This window comes from Hemibagrus wyckioides, linkage group LG16, assembly GCF_019097595.1.
Source record: "Hemibagrus wyckioides isolate EC202008001 linkage group LG16, SWU_Hwy_1.0, whole genome shotgun sequence".
Taxonomy (NCBI): Eukaryota; Metazoa; Chordata; class Actinopteri; order Siluriformes; family Bagridae; genus Hemibagrus; species Hemibagrus wyckioides.
The window spans coordinates 23202297-23217500 of NC_080725.1; the positions used below are offsets into that span (position 1 = coordinate 23202297).

The following is a 15204-nucleotide window of genomic DNA, read 5'->3' on the forward strand; positions in this document are numbered from 1 at the left end:
GTAGCTGATGCAGAGATCCATAACACACGGGGGGGGGGGGGGTGAAGGGTGTTTTTGAAGGTTTTGTGGAGCTAAAAATGGAGATGGAGAGTTTAAAAAAACGAGGAGCTCCTGAAGGCCGGTTTTCATGACGCCACGCAGGTGACGTCAAACGTGCACGAGAAAGAAAGCGAGCATACTGAACGCTACAAAAATAAAAATAAAAAAATGAAATCTCCACATAATTTGGAGGGGGTGGTGGGCAAAAAAAGAGAAAAAGCAGCTTAGATTCCCCCCAAAGACCCTAATCACGGATTATATATGCATCATCATGACCATCATCATCATCATCAATGTACCTTCATAAATAAAAGCCCAGCCTGTATTTCACAGTGATGACCAGAATGTTCAAATTAAAGAGAAGGAAAAAAAATACTGAGAAGATGATAAAGTCAAGACTCCAAACGCGACTTTCTTTCCTGACGTGAGAAGCGAAAAGCAGCAGATTTTTTCTTTTTCTTTTTTAAAACACACACACACACACACACACCCCCACACACCTCTATAGCATGTGCTGTAGATGACTGCAGGACGCACAGGACTACTCTGATGTAGAAGTAAAGCTATTGTGTACAGTACTTTAACTTGACGCCACTTTACGCTGTTATTTAGATACATCTCTTTTTTTCGAATATTCATTCGCTTTTATAATTAAATGCTTTAACTGATTGCAAAACAACAACAACAACAACAACAACATAACCACATGGCATTTCAGAGACGCTTCTCAGAAACAGTGTTGACCCAAAAAAAAATTCCCTTTTTTTCAGCATACCTCAAGTGCCATCCGTGTTTCGATTTGTGATAATATTTTTCAGTAATCAGTAACTTTGAGGAGCAACCGATCATCCATCCATCCATCCATCCATCCATCTATCCTTTCATCCAGAAAAAAACCCACTAAGTCTGATGTTTCTGACACAATCAGGGCGATTAAGAAAAAGCTTTAGTACCAATGCACATGCATGTCAGATCACTCAGGAGTTAGTGAGAGGATGTTTTATCCACTTGAAGCCCAGCCATGGCGCTAATTTGGTTTTTTTTAGGTGAATAAAATGAAGCGTCTGACGTTTTGGCCAGAAATAAAAAGAAATTAAGTCTCTTCTCTGTAGTTCGTTTGAAAAAAAAATAAAATAAAAAGAGAGCGAGAGAGAGAGAGTTGCATGGGTCATCACCGCGCTCCGTTGGAGTACTTGGCCTTGGTGATGAGGTACAGCACGATGTCCTGATGTCCCCCGAACGCGGCGATGTGCAGCGCGCTCCAGCCCTCGCGGTTGGCCAGCCGGATGTCCGCCCCGAACTTCACCAGCAGCTTGACGAGCTCCAGGTTTCCATCGATGACCGACTGGTGAAGTGCGGTCTGGCCCTCAGGTCCGAACGAGTTGACGTTGAACTCACAGCTGCTCATGTTCTGCAGCAGGGAGTGCAGCTCCTTGGTATTGCCCCGGCGCACCGCCTCCTGGAAAACCCGCTGCGGCGCCGAGCATGTGGACACGTCCGCCTGGCTCATGGTGCGAATCTGGCGCGCGAAGATCTCCCTGGGCTCTGGACGACGAGGTGTAGGAGTGATGATGATGATGATGGAGGAAGAGTAGTGATGGAAATGTGAAATATCCCTTTAAAAAATTGTGACTCCAGTGGAACCACAATCCAAACGCGTAAAAGATCCGCAGAAGTGTCTCGGTAGCAGCACCAGGTTCAGGATTTATTTATGGCAGATTTCTTTCTTGCTTTCTTTCACTTTTAAAAAGAAATAAATCTCAGCAGCAGTTATGAAGATGCAGTTTATTTCCAAAACACACACAAAAACTTTTAACTCACTAAGATTAACACACACTCCTCCGTGTTTTGTATTTTTTTTCTTCACCGCTCAGCTCACGAGCAAGTCTTACATTCCAAGCCTGGGTTGAAGAAGAAGGAGAAAACCGCGTAATTATAAAAGTAAAAAAAACAAAACAACTTTCTCCAAAATTATAATTTAAGTCTTATATTTATACTTGCCTGTAGGTTTGATTGTTCTTGGGTTTTTTTTTCCCCGGACGGCTCGAGCGTTGCGACTGTTCCACCACCCTGCGCGCGCGCACCGTGTGTGCGTGTGTGTGTGTGTGTGTCTGTATGTGTGTATGCGTGCTCCTCTCCTCGAGCGGTTCCCACAGCCAATCTCAGACTGGCCAGAACCTGCGCGCGCGCGCTCTTATTTCAGACGCGCTTATTTGCATAACAATGAGGCCTCGACAGACGCGAGCGGTGCGGAGTGGGAGGAGCCGAAAGAAGCCGATTGGTCGAGGGATTATGCTGGGGGGCGTGGTATATTTGGGTTTAAAACCAAGAGAGGCGTGGTTTAAGTGAAAGAAAACCAGGGTGAAAATTTTCCCACCATATAAAAAAACCTAAAGAATGAGTGTATAATAATAATAATAATAATAATAATAATAATAATAAACAGTGATTTGTTTGTACATGTCAGGTCCGCACATGGTTGTACACCTACAGGGAGTGAAAATATCTGACAAATATATGACAATATATGACAAACTTTAAAGAGTTTATTCTGATCGCATAGAACAGTTTCATCATCTAGAACCCAGCTGTTCCTTTCCTCGCTCTTTCGTTTTTTTTTTACCATCAAGGATGCACGTGTTCATGGATCTTCTACCTGGAAAGGTACACGTGCTGCATATGCATGACCTACAGGTCCAGGACTTCTGTTAACTGACTCTAAAGGTAAAGATCAAAGCTGTAGAAACAAGGAAGTGTACAGTTTATTCCCTGAGAGTGTGAATGTAATGAGAAGTGTACAGTGAAGCTTATTGAAGATTTATGTCCTCCGTGCGGCATCACAGACACAGCTGCAGGTTTTAGGGGAATTCATGTCCAAAGAGAGAGAGAGAGAGAGAGAGAGAGAGAGAGAGAGAGACCTCTAAATCGGTTTCACTGGTTTCCACAGCTTTATCTGTGTCGCAGCTGTTTACAGTCACAGGAACCTAAACAACAAAAAAAACCTTGCTCGGCTTCCGGTGCGACTGCAAGCTGAGGTGCGCGCAGAGTCACGCGCTACCGTGGGAACAGGACACACACACAGCCGCAATTTGGCGTGGAAACACACACACACACCGTTTGCTCCGTATGGCGGACGCGGTAACCGGCTCTAATCATTTACCGCAGTAAAAAACGCGTTTTTTCTCTTCCGGCCTCATTAAACTGTTAGAGCTATAAAGTTTGAACAGCAGCAAAATCTCTCTCTCTCTCTCTCTCTCTCTCTCTCTCTCTCTCTCTCTGTCTCTCTCTCCTAACAGACCTGACCCAGAATCACTGCTGTCTGAAATAAAACCATGACATTTTTTCTTTTCCTCAGAGAGTGTGTTTTGGTGATTTCTCTCAGTTCAGTCTGTGCACATTATATACTAGTTTTAAGGTGCAGATATCAGGCCTGGTCAGCAGAATCATGAACCTGTGAACGATCCCTCGCTTAATTCTGTGCAAATATTTTCCAACATGTCGCTACAGAGACACAGATTAGCAGAGAGACTTTTAGCCCTAATCCTGGCGGGTCTGTAAACACAGATAAAACTCTACTGCAGTGTCAGTGCTGACCGTTACCTGCTACAAGCCCTGCCCTTTCTGTTGGTGTAAAAAAAACCCAACTCTCCACTACTTGCAGATCAACATTTATAATCGTTTTGTCATCTTCATTTATGCAAAATATTGATTTATTACTTTAAACTCACGTCTTCGTCATGCTGGTCTATTTTAACAGTTTCCTGCATTACCCACAATGCTGAGCAATTACTTGTTGATGTTGGTGCACTGCTTTATCTCAAGCTAAAGAAAGTGATGCAGTGGTGTCCTTTAATCTGTCCAGCTCTCTCACCTCTCAGCTTTCTAAATTTCAACTTTCAACATCATCTGTTTTCATGGGAATAGTGAATCATATGGAAATGACAGGGCAGCTCTGTATATATACACTATATTGCCAAAAGTTTTTACCACACCCCTCCCAATCATTGAATTCAGGTGTTCAGTGCCTGACCTCACAAATGCAGTTCTAGAGGAATGGTCAGAAAATTCCCATAAACACACTCCTAAACCTTGTGGAAAGCCTTCCCAGAAGAGTTGAAGCTGTTAGAGGTGCAAAGGGCGGGGTTACAACTCCATATTACATTCATGTGCAGGTAAAAGTAGACGTCCCAAAACTTTTGGCCTGGCTCGCAGTCTCCTCTAATTCATCCCAAAGGTGTTCTATGGGGTTGAGGTCAGGACTCTGTGCAGGCCAGTCAAGTTCCTCCACACCAAACTCACTCATCCATGTCTTTATGGACCTTGCTTTGGTCACTGGTGTGCAGTCATGTTGGAACAGGAAGGGGTCATCCCCAAACTGTTCCCACAAAGAGCATGAAATTGTCCAAAATGTCTTGGTATGAAGCTGAAGCATTAAGAGATCCTTTCACTGGAACTAAGGGGCCGAGTCCAACCCCTGAACTCAGTGATCTGGAGGGGTGATCTACCTATCACAAATGATAAGTAAAGAAAGAAAAAAATGACTGGTCCATTTTCATCTGTTGTAAACACACTTTCATCACATGATTAAAAACAGTTCAGAGTCAAGGACAAAGATGAGCCATTAAAAAATTATAATGGTCATCACACAGCTGTCCTGGACGTTTTCTTTTTCATTCACTTCATATAATGTTTCAGGGCTTTATTCACTCAGCACTGAATAACCAACTGATGTATTGCTTTGCATGCATGGAAATGTAATCATTAGCACGCTTTGCAGCTCACAAACCTACACATTTACTCGATTCACTTGAAAGTGCAAGTGGAAAGATGTGGTATATTTTCTATTTTATTTAGGCTGTGTGGAACAGAACACTGGTCATTTACCCTTTAAAATGTTCCATTAAAACGTCAGTCTGAAAGCCACTATACTGCCACTTTAAAGCTGGAGTAGATAGAGCTGAATATTCATACACTTTTTATCTGAGAAGGTTTAGGCATGTTTTGATGTAAACCTTCATGATTTGTTAGCAATATCTGCCTCATAGCTACGGTACAGCAAAACTGACGGAGCAAATTTCCATCTCTGGACATGTCTGGAATGATCGACGACTTCAGAAGTTTGGAGATCAGAGCTTTCATAACATTTGTTCCAGAAAAATAACTAACACTTTATTACTAGGAGACACAAAAGGGTCTGTTCCCTTCCTACACACACTCGTAATATGAGTAAGGCTGACAGTTGTGGTTGGGATTTTACGATTTCGAGTGTTTTTCCCCTCTTTTTTCTTAAAGTTCCTGAAAGGGTTCTGGTGTTTAAGCCCTTTATGACAGAGAAGACACTGCTGGGGAATGGTTAAGGGTTCTGTATTCAACTTTTCTGTGTAGAAAAGTCCCTTGTTCTAGCCTATTTAACCTATAAATCACAAAGATATCAAACTTTGCCACTAAAATGGCTTACAATTGCTGTTTTTTAAGAAGGCAGGAGTCAGTTAATTTAGTCTGTTGACCTATTTTGGCCACATTTAGATAGATAGATAGACAGACAGTTTATTTGAAGTGATCTAAAAAGCTAAACAAGGTATATAGCACTATAGACATTTGAAGCAGACCAGTGTTTAATATTAAACAGCGTCTGACTAGAAAATAAGGTTAAAAAGCAGTGTTTTCCAACAGCCGCCATTTTTTCCTCCCGCTCCTCCTCTAAGAGACTTTCTCCTTCAGAGACTTTAGCTCAGAGCTAAAGGTGCGCGCGCGCGGGAAGAAAAGTAGGGGGCGTGGGCTTGGTGGGCGGGGCTTCTACAGCTACTGACACTCTCTCTCTCTCTCTCTCTCTCTCTCTCGAGAGAGAGAGAGAGAGAGAGAGAGAGAGAGAGAGAGAGAGAAGAGGATTTTGAGTTTTGAGGAACGCCGGTGACGTCAGCGCGCATGGGCGGAGCCTGGGAGCCCGATTCAGGCCCGGCAGCTACCACGTGTAGCAGGAGCGTGGGAAAGAGGCGAGCTTTTCTTCCCAGTGAAGAAAGAGAGAGGATCGGGTGACAACGGCGCAGAAAAAGGCCAGGCTGATCCGGGACAGGGGCTGAACCGAGCTCTCTTACACACACACACACACACACACACCTCACTAGATTATTTCAGGCATGGTGTAAGGGATACAGTTACAGCAAAATACTTAGATACTTATATTCAGGTTTAAAGAAGGGACATGTGTAGGTTGTTTTGCTGGGGGCTTTTGAAAAGCGCGCGCACACACATGCACATGCACACACACACACACACACACTCTTTTGGAAAGAAAATCAGTGGTGGAGAATCTGTGCACAGCCCATCCTGCCTTCCTGTTTTCAAGATTGCAAAACAATCCGGCAAGATCCAAGAGCCAAATGGCTTGGGTTCAGATCTTACAACAATTAAACAAACATGTAGAACATCACACAAACACACTGATACCTGAGATCTCTCCTTCAGATCATAACCCAGTAAAGATGATTTATTACAGAGTATGGAGAAGAGGAACACTACCACCTGACCGCCCCATGCAGCTTTCTTCTTCTGTAGAGGGTTCTGATAGGAGAGGGTTCTGATAATCATCTCTAAGGAAGAACAAATAAAGAACCCTTAAGACCTTCATTTTCCTCACAGTGTATCTTGTTGGAAAATCAACCTGATTTCACATCTGATGATGTGAAACAACGTTCGATGTACAAGTGCATTTCAGAATATTACACCCTGAAATGATGAACATCAGAACATCATGAGAGAGAGAGAGAAATAGAGTGGAGTTCCTGCTGAGCCAAGCACACACACCCTCCTGTCATTAACCATCTGTAATATATACCTTTAAACCAACTCTCACTTGCTGACCTGTGTGTGTGTGTGTGTGTGTGTTCACCTGTGCAGGAAGGTTTTTAAGACTAATAAATGAAAACTTGGAGGTGTCTCACGCTTGAACTTTTTTCCCCGAACCTAAAAAGTGAGGAAGGAATTCAGACGTAAAGCCGTATTTACGATTACACCAGAGTTTGTGTTGCAAACCACATTGTGTTACTTTCTCACAGATGCTCGAAGCCAGAACCCTCATACACACACACACACACACACACACACACACACAGTCTAGTTTCTTCTCTTTTTTTAAAATATATTGCTCAACTCTCTCTCTCTGTCTCTCTCTCTCTCTCTGTGTCTCTCTCTCTCTCTGTCTCTCTCTCTCTGTGTCTCTCTCTGTGTCTCTCTCTCTGTCTCTCTCTCTCTCTCTGTCTCTCTCTGTCTCTCTCTCTGTGTCTCTCTCTGTGTCTCTCTCTGTGTCTCTCTCTCTGTCTCTCTCTCTCTCTCTGAGCTACTATTTGACAGATTTCATGAAGATCAGCTGTTGCTCAAACACAGAACTCCGAGCAGTGTTTCACAATCGGGTTTTAATTTCTTTTTTCCTTAACAGGACACATCAATCAAAGAAAGAAAGAAAGAAAAAGGTGAAATTAAAAAGCTTGTAAAACAGTTGAGTAAAATAAGGAGGGGTCAGTATGACCTGGTGCATGCAGGATGACCGAAGCCACATCCAGGGCTGGTGTAAGTTACAGACCAGAACCCTGGTGAGAAACACACCTCCACCTCATCACAAAGTGTCGGTCACACTGTAACACACAGTTCTGGACATTTCTCACTGACCCTGTAAACACAGAGCTACACAAACTCTAAGAAAGAACAAAAACCCCCAGAATTTTATCAGAGAACACACACGAGTTCCTGGACATCAGGTGTGTGTATGTCGTGAGAAAGTAAGAAAACGTGATAAAAGTCTCAGATTGCTGATGAATATTCAGCAGCTACACCAGAAATGTGTAGGAAGCGTAAGTATTGGCACCTTTCTATCTGAATCTCTTCCACTTTATAGTGTTAAAAAGTCCATTTCAGGACTGGACCTTACAACCTCCTGGTGTTCTGACACATGCTCTCAGACTGGACTGTGATTTATTTTCCGGCCCTCAGACCTCAGACGACTGGGTTCTGTTCTTCCTGGACGTGGTGTGGTCATCTGAAAGGTTAAGAATGTCCTGGAACTGAGCGAGCGCCCGGTCGAAGTGGGTTCCCTCCCAGAACACTTTCCCACAGTGCGTGCAGATGAAGTACTCGGGGATGCGAGCGAACAGACCGGGTGGAACCGTCTCCAGCTGCACCTCGGCTCCGCCCCCAAACCTGCAGGAGTGAGGGTCGAGGGCCGAGCGCGGGGCCCAGCGGCAGTTAGGAGTGAACACCGGCCCGTCCAGGGGCCTCCACCTGTTCGAGTATACCTGAGGGTCACACCGAGTCTCAGAGCGGTCCACCTGAGGGTCACACCGAGTCTCAGAGCGGTCCACCTGAGGGTCACACCGAGTCTCAGAGCGGTCCACCTGAGGGTCACACCGAGTCTCAGAGCGGTCCACCTGAGGGTCACACCGAGTCTCAGAGCGGTCCACCTGAGGGTCACACCGAGTCTCAGAGCGGTCCACCTGAGGGTCACACCGAGTCTCAGAGCGGTCCACCTGCATCAGACCTGAGGGACAAAATCACGCACCTTCAGTCCTGATACACCTGCATTTTTCTACTGCATTTACCTCTGACAAAAACATCTTTACTGTCTTTCTGCCTGTCTGTCTGTCTTTCTTTCTTCTTTTTTTTTTTCTTTCTGTCTGTCTGTCTCTTTTTTCTACCATTAAAGAATCGATATTTCTGACGATTACAGAACTCTTCATTCGTTTCTTTCTTTCTCTCAGCCAGTTACAGCACAGTTCCTTCCTCCCTTCTTTAATTTCTTTTTTTTCCTTTTTTTCCTTCCTTCCTTCCTCTCTCACTATAAACAATCTTTCTTTCTGATGATTATATTATTTATCAGGAATTATTTCCTCCCTTCTCTCTTTCCTTCCATTTTTTGTCTTGTCTTTCCTTTTTTCTCGTTTTCACTATTAAAGTATCCTTTCTTTCTTTCCATCCTTCTCTCTCTCTCTCATAATGAACTCTCTGTATGAACTCTGAGTTTTTTCTGAAACCTGTTCAAACACGCTTGTTTTTTTGTTTATTTGTCATTTCCATCATCCACCCTAATGACATCATCAGCGCTTGTTTACTAAATTAACCAGCTCTGGCTAAGTGAACTAATTAGACCGGTGGTTAGTTTGTGAAAGCGTGTTGATGAACTCACCTCGTCTGTTCATCATCTGAGTCATGTCTTCTCTGGGCAGCTTCAGATACTCGTCATTATTACACGCCTTTAAAGAACACACACCAGCTCAGTATCACCAACATGAAGAAAAAACACATCAATCATTTATTTTTTAAAAAGGGGCAAATTAATATTTAATTATTGAGGGAAAGAATTGTACAACAATATAAAAATGTCCTAAAACGTCATTCTGTATCTAAATTTCATCAAAATGCAGATAATAAAGCAGTCTGAGGGAAATGTCCTATAAATAAATAAATAAATAAATAAATAAATAAATAAATAAATAAATAAATAAAATACCAGGTTGTTAAAATAAAGACAAAAATTGATTAAAAATTAATATTTTTAAATATATTAGAAAAAAAATTTCTGTTTGGTCTGAAATTTCTGACATGAATTAAAATATTTGAAGCAGTATTTAATGCAGAAACATTTAAAACTATTTCTGTGAAAATTCTAATGGTGAGATTTTTGAATTTTAAAGTGGCGATGTGTAGTGAGGAGGCTCAGTGAACCGCAGACACATCACACATTACTAACAGTGTCATAAATCTCTCTCACCCCCCCCCCCCCCCCCCACATACACACAGTAGAGGTGTGACAGTAGTGGATGCATCTTAGTGATGTTCACACCCCTGTGTAGCTTTTGTCTCGTCTGAGGAGTCTTCACAACAACAGACTCCTGTGTGAGAGACCTACACCAACACCACCCCCTGCACCCCCCCCCCAAACACCTACAACCCCCCCCAAAACACCCCCGTCCCCTTAAACAACACTTAACTGCTAAACGCCTCGTCATGGCGTCTAATTCCCACCCTCACACACACACACAGCTTTTACTCGCTCTTTCAAATAATTTATTCTTTATACATTTTTTTATTTAATTATTTTTCTTTAAGGAATTTATACAAGAAGAGCTTTTTATATTAAATTATTTTTACATTAAACATGAGTAAGAGACAGACAGACAGAGAGGGAGAGAGAAAGACAGACAGAGAGGGAGAGAGAGAGAGAGAGAGAGAGAGAGAGAAAGAGAATCAGTTTTCTGTATCAGGATTTAAGTTCAGACAGACCGAGAGAGAAACAGAAACAGAGAGAGACAGACAAACAGACAGAGAGAGAGACAGAGAGAGACAGGCAGACAAACAGACAGAGAGAGAGAAACAGAGAGAGACAGTCAGACAAATAGACAGAGAGAGAGAGAGACAGAGAGAGAGAGAGAGAGACACAGAGGGAGAGAGACAGACAAAGAAACAGACAGAGAGAGAGAGAGACAAAGAAACAGACAGAGAGAGAGAGAGAGAGAGAGAGAGAGAGACAAAGAAACAGACAGACAGAAAGAGAGAGACAGACAAAGAAACAGACAGACAGAAAGAGAGAGACAGACAGACAGACACACAATCAGTTTTCTGTATCAGGATTTAAGAAGTTCAGTTGGAGATTAAATACATGTACATTGCAGAGGGCATCAGTCTCTCTCTCTCTCACACACACACACCTGATTTTTTCATGTGTTAGACATTATATTTTATCCGAGTAAACTGCATGTCAGGTCTGGACAGCATGAAACAGATGTACAGCTCAGTCACACACACACACACTTTTGAGGTGGCATGAAATGGTGTAAGCATGCATGTGTGTGTGTGTGTGACTGACACAGGTGCCCTCTGCAAGCCCTTACTGCTCACTCTCACGCTCTCCTGATTGCACCTTGAATGATCTCTTCCCACACACACACACACACACACACACACACACACACACACACACACCAGTGGTGGCGCAGTGAAAATACCGGCAACTATTTACCCAACTCCTGAGTTTCCCATGCCAGTGCAAGTCAAAACCTGCTCAAGCCACACAGACAGCTTATCCCTGTCCTGCCTCACTTTCCACCCAGTGTGTGTGTGTGTGTGCTCACTTTGAGAACCACACACACACACACACATGTATGCAAGTTGGTGAGAAGGTCATGACTAGACAGATCCCTCAGATGAACAGGAGACACACACACACACACACACACTTTGTTTTGGGTCATCATTTTTTGCTTTCCAGATTTTTTTTTCTGAAGCATTTGAGGAACATATATGAGACACAAAACAGGTCTGAGTCTGAGGGATAAAACGTTTAAACTCGGACACACGCCTCGTCCAGACTTTTACACGCCGCTGCAACTCTCACATACGGCTTTAATCAGGAGAAAGTTTTTCTGAATAAGCCAGTGAGAGAGACCGCAGACGGGCCAGAGGGTGGGGGTGCACAGGGAAAACAGTCTCTCTGACTCACACACACACACACACACACACACACACACACACACTGTGCCGCTCCCATGGGAAAATCCTGGACTGCAGCACACAGGAGGCAGGGCCTGCACCGGGGCCAGGTCATGTGACCACTCAGCCAGCCAATGGTGTAACAGAGCTTTGATTCAAAACGGATGCGGGAGCAGGTAGGACGCTGAAGAAGTGTGGGAAATTTATACAAATGTTTATTTATTAATTAAACTAATTTATTTTAGCTTCATGTTTGTTTCATTATTTTCTTTCTTTTTTATTTTATTGTTTGTTTGTCTTATTTATTTAAGCTTCATGTTTCATCCATTATTTTTTTTCTTTCTTTTTAATTAAATTATTATTATTATTATTTATTTATTTATTTATTTAAGCTTCTTGTGTTTCCTCCATTGTGTGTCCGACACCACACATGAACATTTAGAAAGAAATGTTTGTCACTTTGTGGAGGTCAGTGAGGTGTGGTCATGTTAGATTTCTTTGACCATTATAACCAGTTGTAGGAAGAAATTAGCAAGAAATGATGTTTTCATGAGAATCACAGTCCTGATCCTGTGGATTTATTCTGCATCTGTGTTCAGTTCCTCATTACAGCAAGAAACCATCCATTAACAGTCACACACACCTGTGTCCAGTCCTGTGACCAGATCTCACCACACTGTACAGTACACCACACCCTCTGCACCAGCACACACCACACACCACACACCACACAACACTACACACAACACTCCACACAACACCACACTGTACAGTACACCACACCCTCTGCACCAGCACACACCACACAACACCACACACCACACAACACTACACACAACACTCCACACAACACCACACTGTACAGTACACCACACCCTCTGCACCAGCACACACCACACACCACACACCACACAACACTACACACAACACTACACACAACACCACACTGTACAGTACACCACACACAACACTACACTCCACACAACACTACACCACACACAACACTACACACAACACTCCACACCACACAACACTACACACAACACCACACACAACACTACACACCACACAACACACCACACAACACCACACACAACACTACACACAACACCACACACAACACTACACACCACACAACACACCACACAACACCACACACAACACTACACACAACACTCCACACAACACCACACTGTACAGTACACCACACCCTCTGCACCAGCACACACCACACACCACACAACACACCACACAACACTACACCACACACAACACTACACACAACACTCCACACCACACAACACTACACACAACACCACACACAACACTACACACCACACAACACACCACACAACACTACACACAACACCACACACAACACTACACACCACACAACACACCACACAACACCACACACAACACTACACACAACACTCCACACCACACAACACACCACACACCACACAACACTACACACAACACTACACACCACACACAACACTACACACAACACAACACTACACACAACACAACACACAACACTACACCACACACAACACTACACACCACACCACACACAACACACAACACTCCACACCACACAACACACCACACTACACACAACACTACACACCACACAACACTACACACCACACAACACTCCACACAACACTACACTACACACAACACAACACTACACACAACACAACACTACACACAACACAACACACCACACAACACTACACACAACACTACACACAACACTACACACCACACAACACACCACACAACACTACACACAACACTACACACAACACTCCACACAACACTCCACACCACACACAACACAACACTACACACCACACTACACACAACACTCCACACAACACTCCACACCACACAAGACTACACACAACACTCCACACCACACAACACTCCACACCACACTCCACACAACACTACACACCACACAACACTACACACAACACTCCACACAACACTCCACACCACACAACACTACACACAACACTACACACAACACTCCACACAACACTACACACCACACTACACTACACACAACACTACACTACACACAACACTACACACCACACAACACCACACACAACACTACACACCACACCACACACAACACACAACACTCCACACAACACACCACACTACACACAACACTACACACCACACAACACTACACACAACACAACACACCACACAACACTACACACAACACTACACTACACACAACACTACACACCACACAACACACCACACAACACTACACACAACACTCCACACCACACACAACACTACACACAACACTACACACCACACTACACACAACACTACACACCACACAACACTACACACAACACTACACTCCACACACTACACAACACTACACACCACACAACACTACACACTACACTACACCCTATGCAACACTACACACCAGACAACACTACACACCACACAACACACTACACCCTATGCAACACTACACACCAGACAACACTACACTACACACCACACACTACACTACACTACACACCAGACAACACACTACACCCTATGCAACACTACACACCAGACAACACTACACACAACACTACACTACACACCACACAACACACTACACCCTATGCAACACTACACACCAGATAACACAACACACTACACAACACTACACACCACACAACACTACACACCACACAACACCCTATGCAACACTACACACCAGACAACACTACACACCACACAACACACTACACCCTATGCAACACTACACACCAGACAACACTACACTACACACCACACAACACACTACACTACACTACACACCAGACAACACACTACACCCTATGCAACACTACACACCAGACAACACTACACACCACACAACACACTACACCCTATGCAACACTACACACCAGATAACACTACACTACACACCACACAACACACTACACTACACTACACACCAGACAACACACTACACCCTATGCAACACTACACACCAGACAACACTACACACAACACTACACTACACACAACACAACACACTACACAACACTACACCTTATGCAACACTACACACAACACAACACTACACACAACACACTACACACAACACTACACACAACACTACACACCACACACCACACAACACTACACACCACACAACACTACACACCACACAACACTACACACCACACAACACTACACACAACACACTACACACAACACTACACACAACACTACACTACACACAACACACTACACACAACACACTACACAACACTACACACCACACCACAGAACACTACACACCACACAACACACTACACCCTATGCAACACTACACACAACAACACTACACACTACACCCTATGCAACACTACACACAAGACTACACACTACACAACACACTACACACAACACTACACACAACACTACACACCACACACCACACAACACTACACACCACACAACACTACACACAACACTACACACCACACAACACTACACACCACACAACACTACACACAACACTACACACCACACAACACTACACACAACACTACACACCACACAACACTACACACAACACAACACACCACACCACACAACACTCCACACCACACAACACACCACACAACACTACACACCACA

The 15204-nt window shown here is 43.7% G+C and overlaps 2 protein-coding genes across 2 annotated transcripts in view; both read right to left on the reverse strand.

Annotated features, from left to right (window-relative positions):
- Positions 1 to 168: 168 nt before the first annotated feature.
- On the reverse strand, positions 169 to 1943 carry nrarpa (NOTCH regulated ankyrin repeat protein a). The gene is made up of 2 exons (XM_058412694.1): positions 1861 to 1943; positions 169 to 1779 (listed from the first exon to the last, which is right to left on the reverse strand). Exon 2 carries the CDS (start codon positions 1547 to 1549, stop codon positions 1211 to 1213), a length of 339 nt encoding a protein of 112 aa, XP_058268677.1. The 5' UTR covers positions 1550 to 1779; positions 1861 to 1943; the 3' UTR covers positions 169 to 1210.
- Positions 1944 to 7423: 5480 nt separating this feature from the next.
- Positions 7424 to 15204, reverse strand: part of exd3 (exonuclease 3'-5' domain containing 3) — a 100909-nt gene continuing 93128 nt past the window's right edge. Inside the window, exons 19-20 of the mRNA XM_058412685.1 lie at positions 9215 to 9281; positions 7424 to 8569 (exon numbers count right to left, since the gene is read on the reverse strand). Of these exons, the coding sequence (XP_058268668.1) occupies positions 8022 to 8569; positions 9215 to 9281 (615 nt within the window). The 3' untranslated portion in view covers positions 7424 to 8021. The remainder of the gene's footprint in view (positions 8570 to 9214; positions 9282 to 15204) is intronic.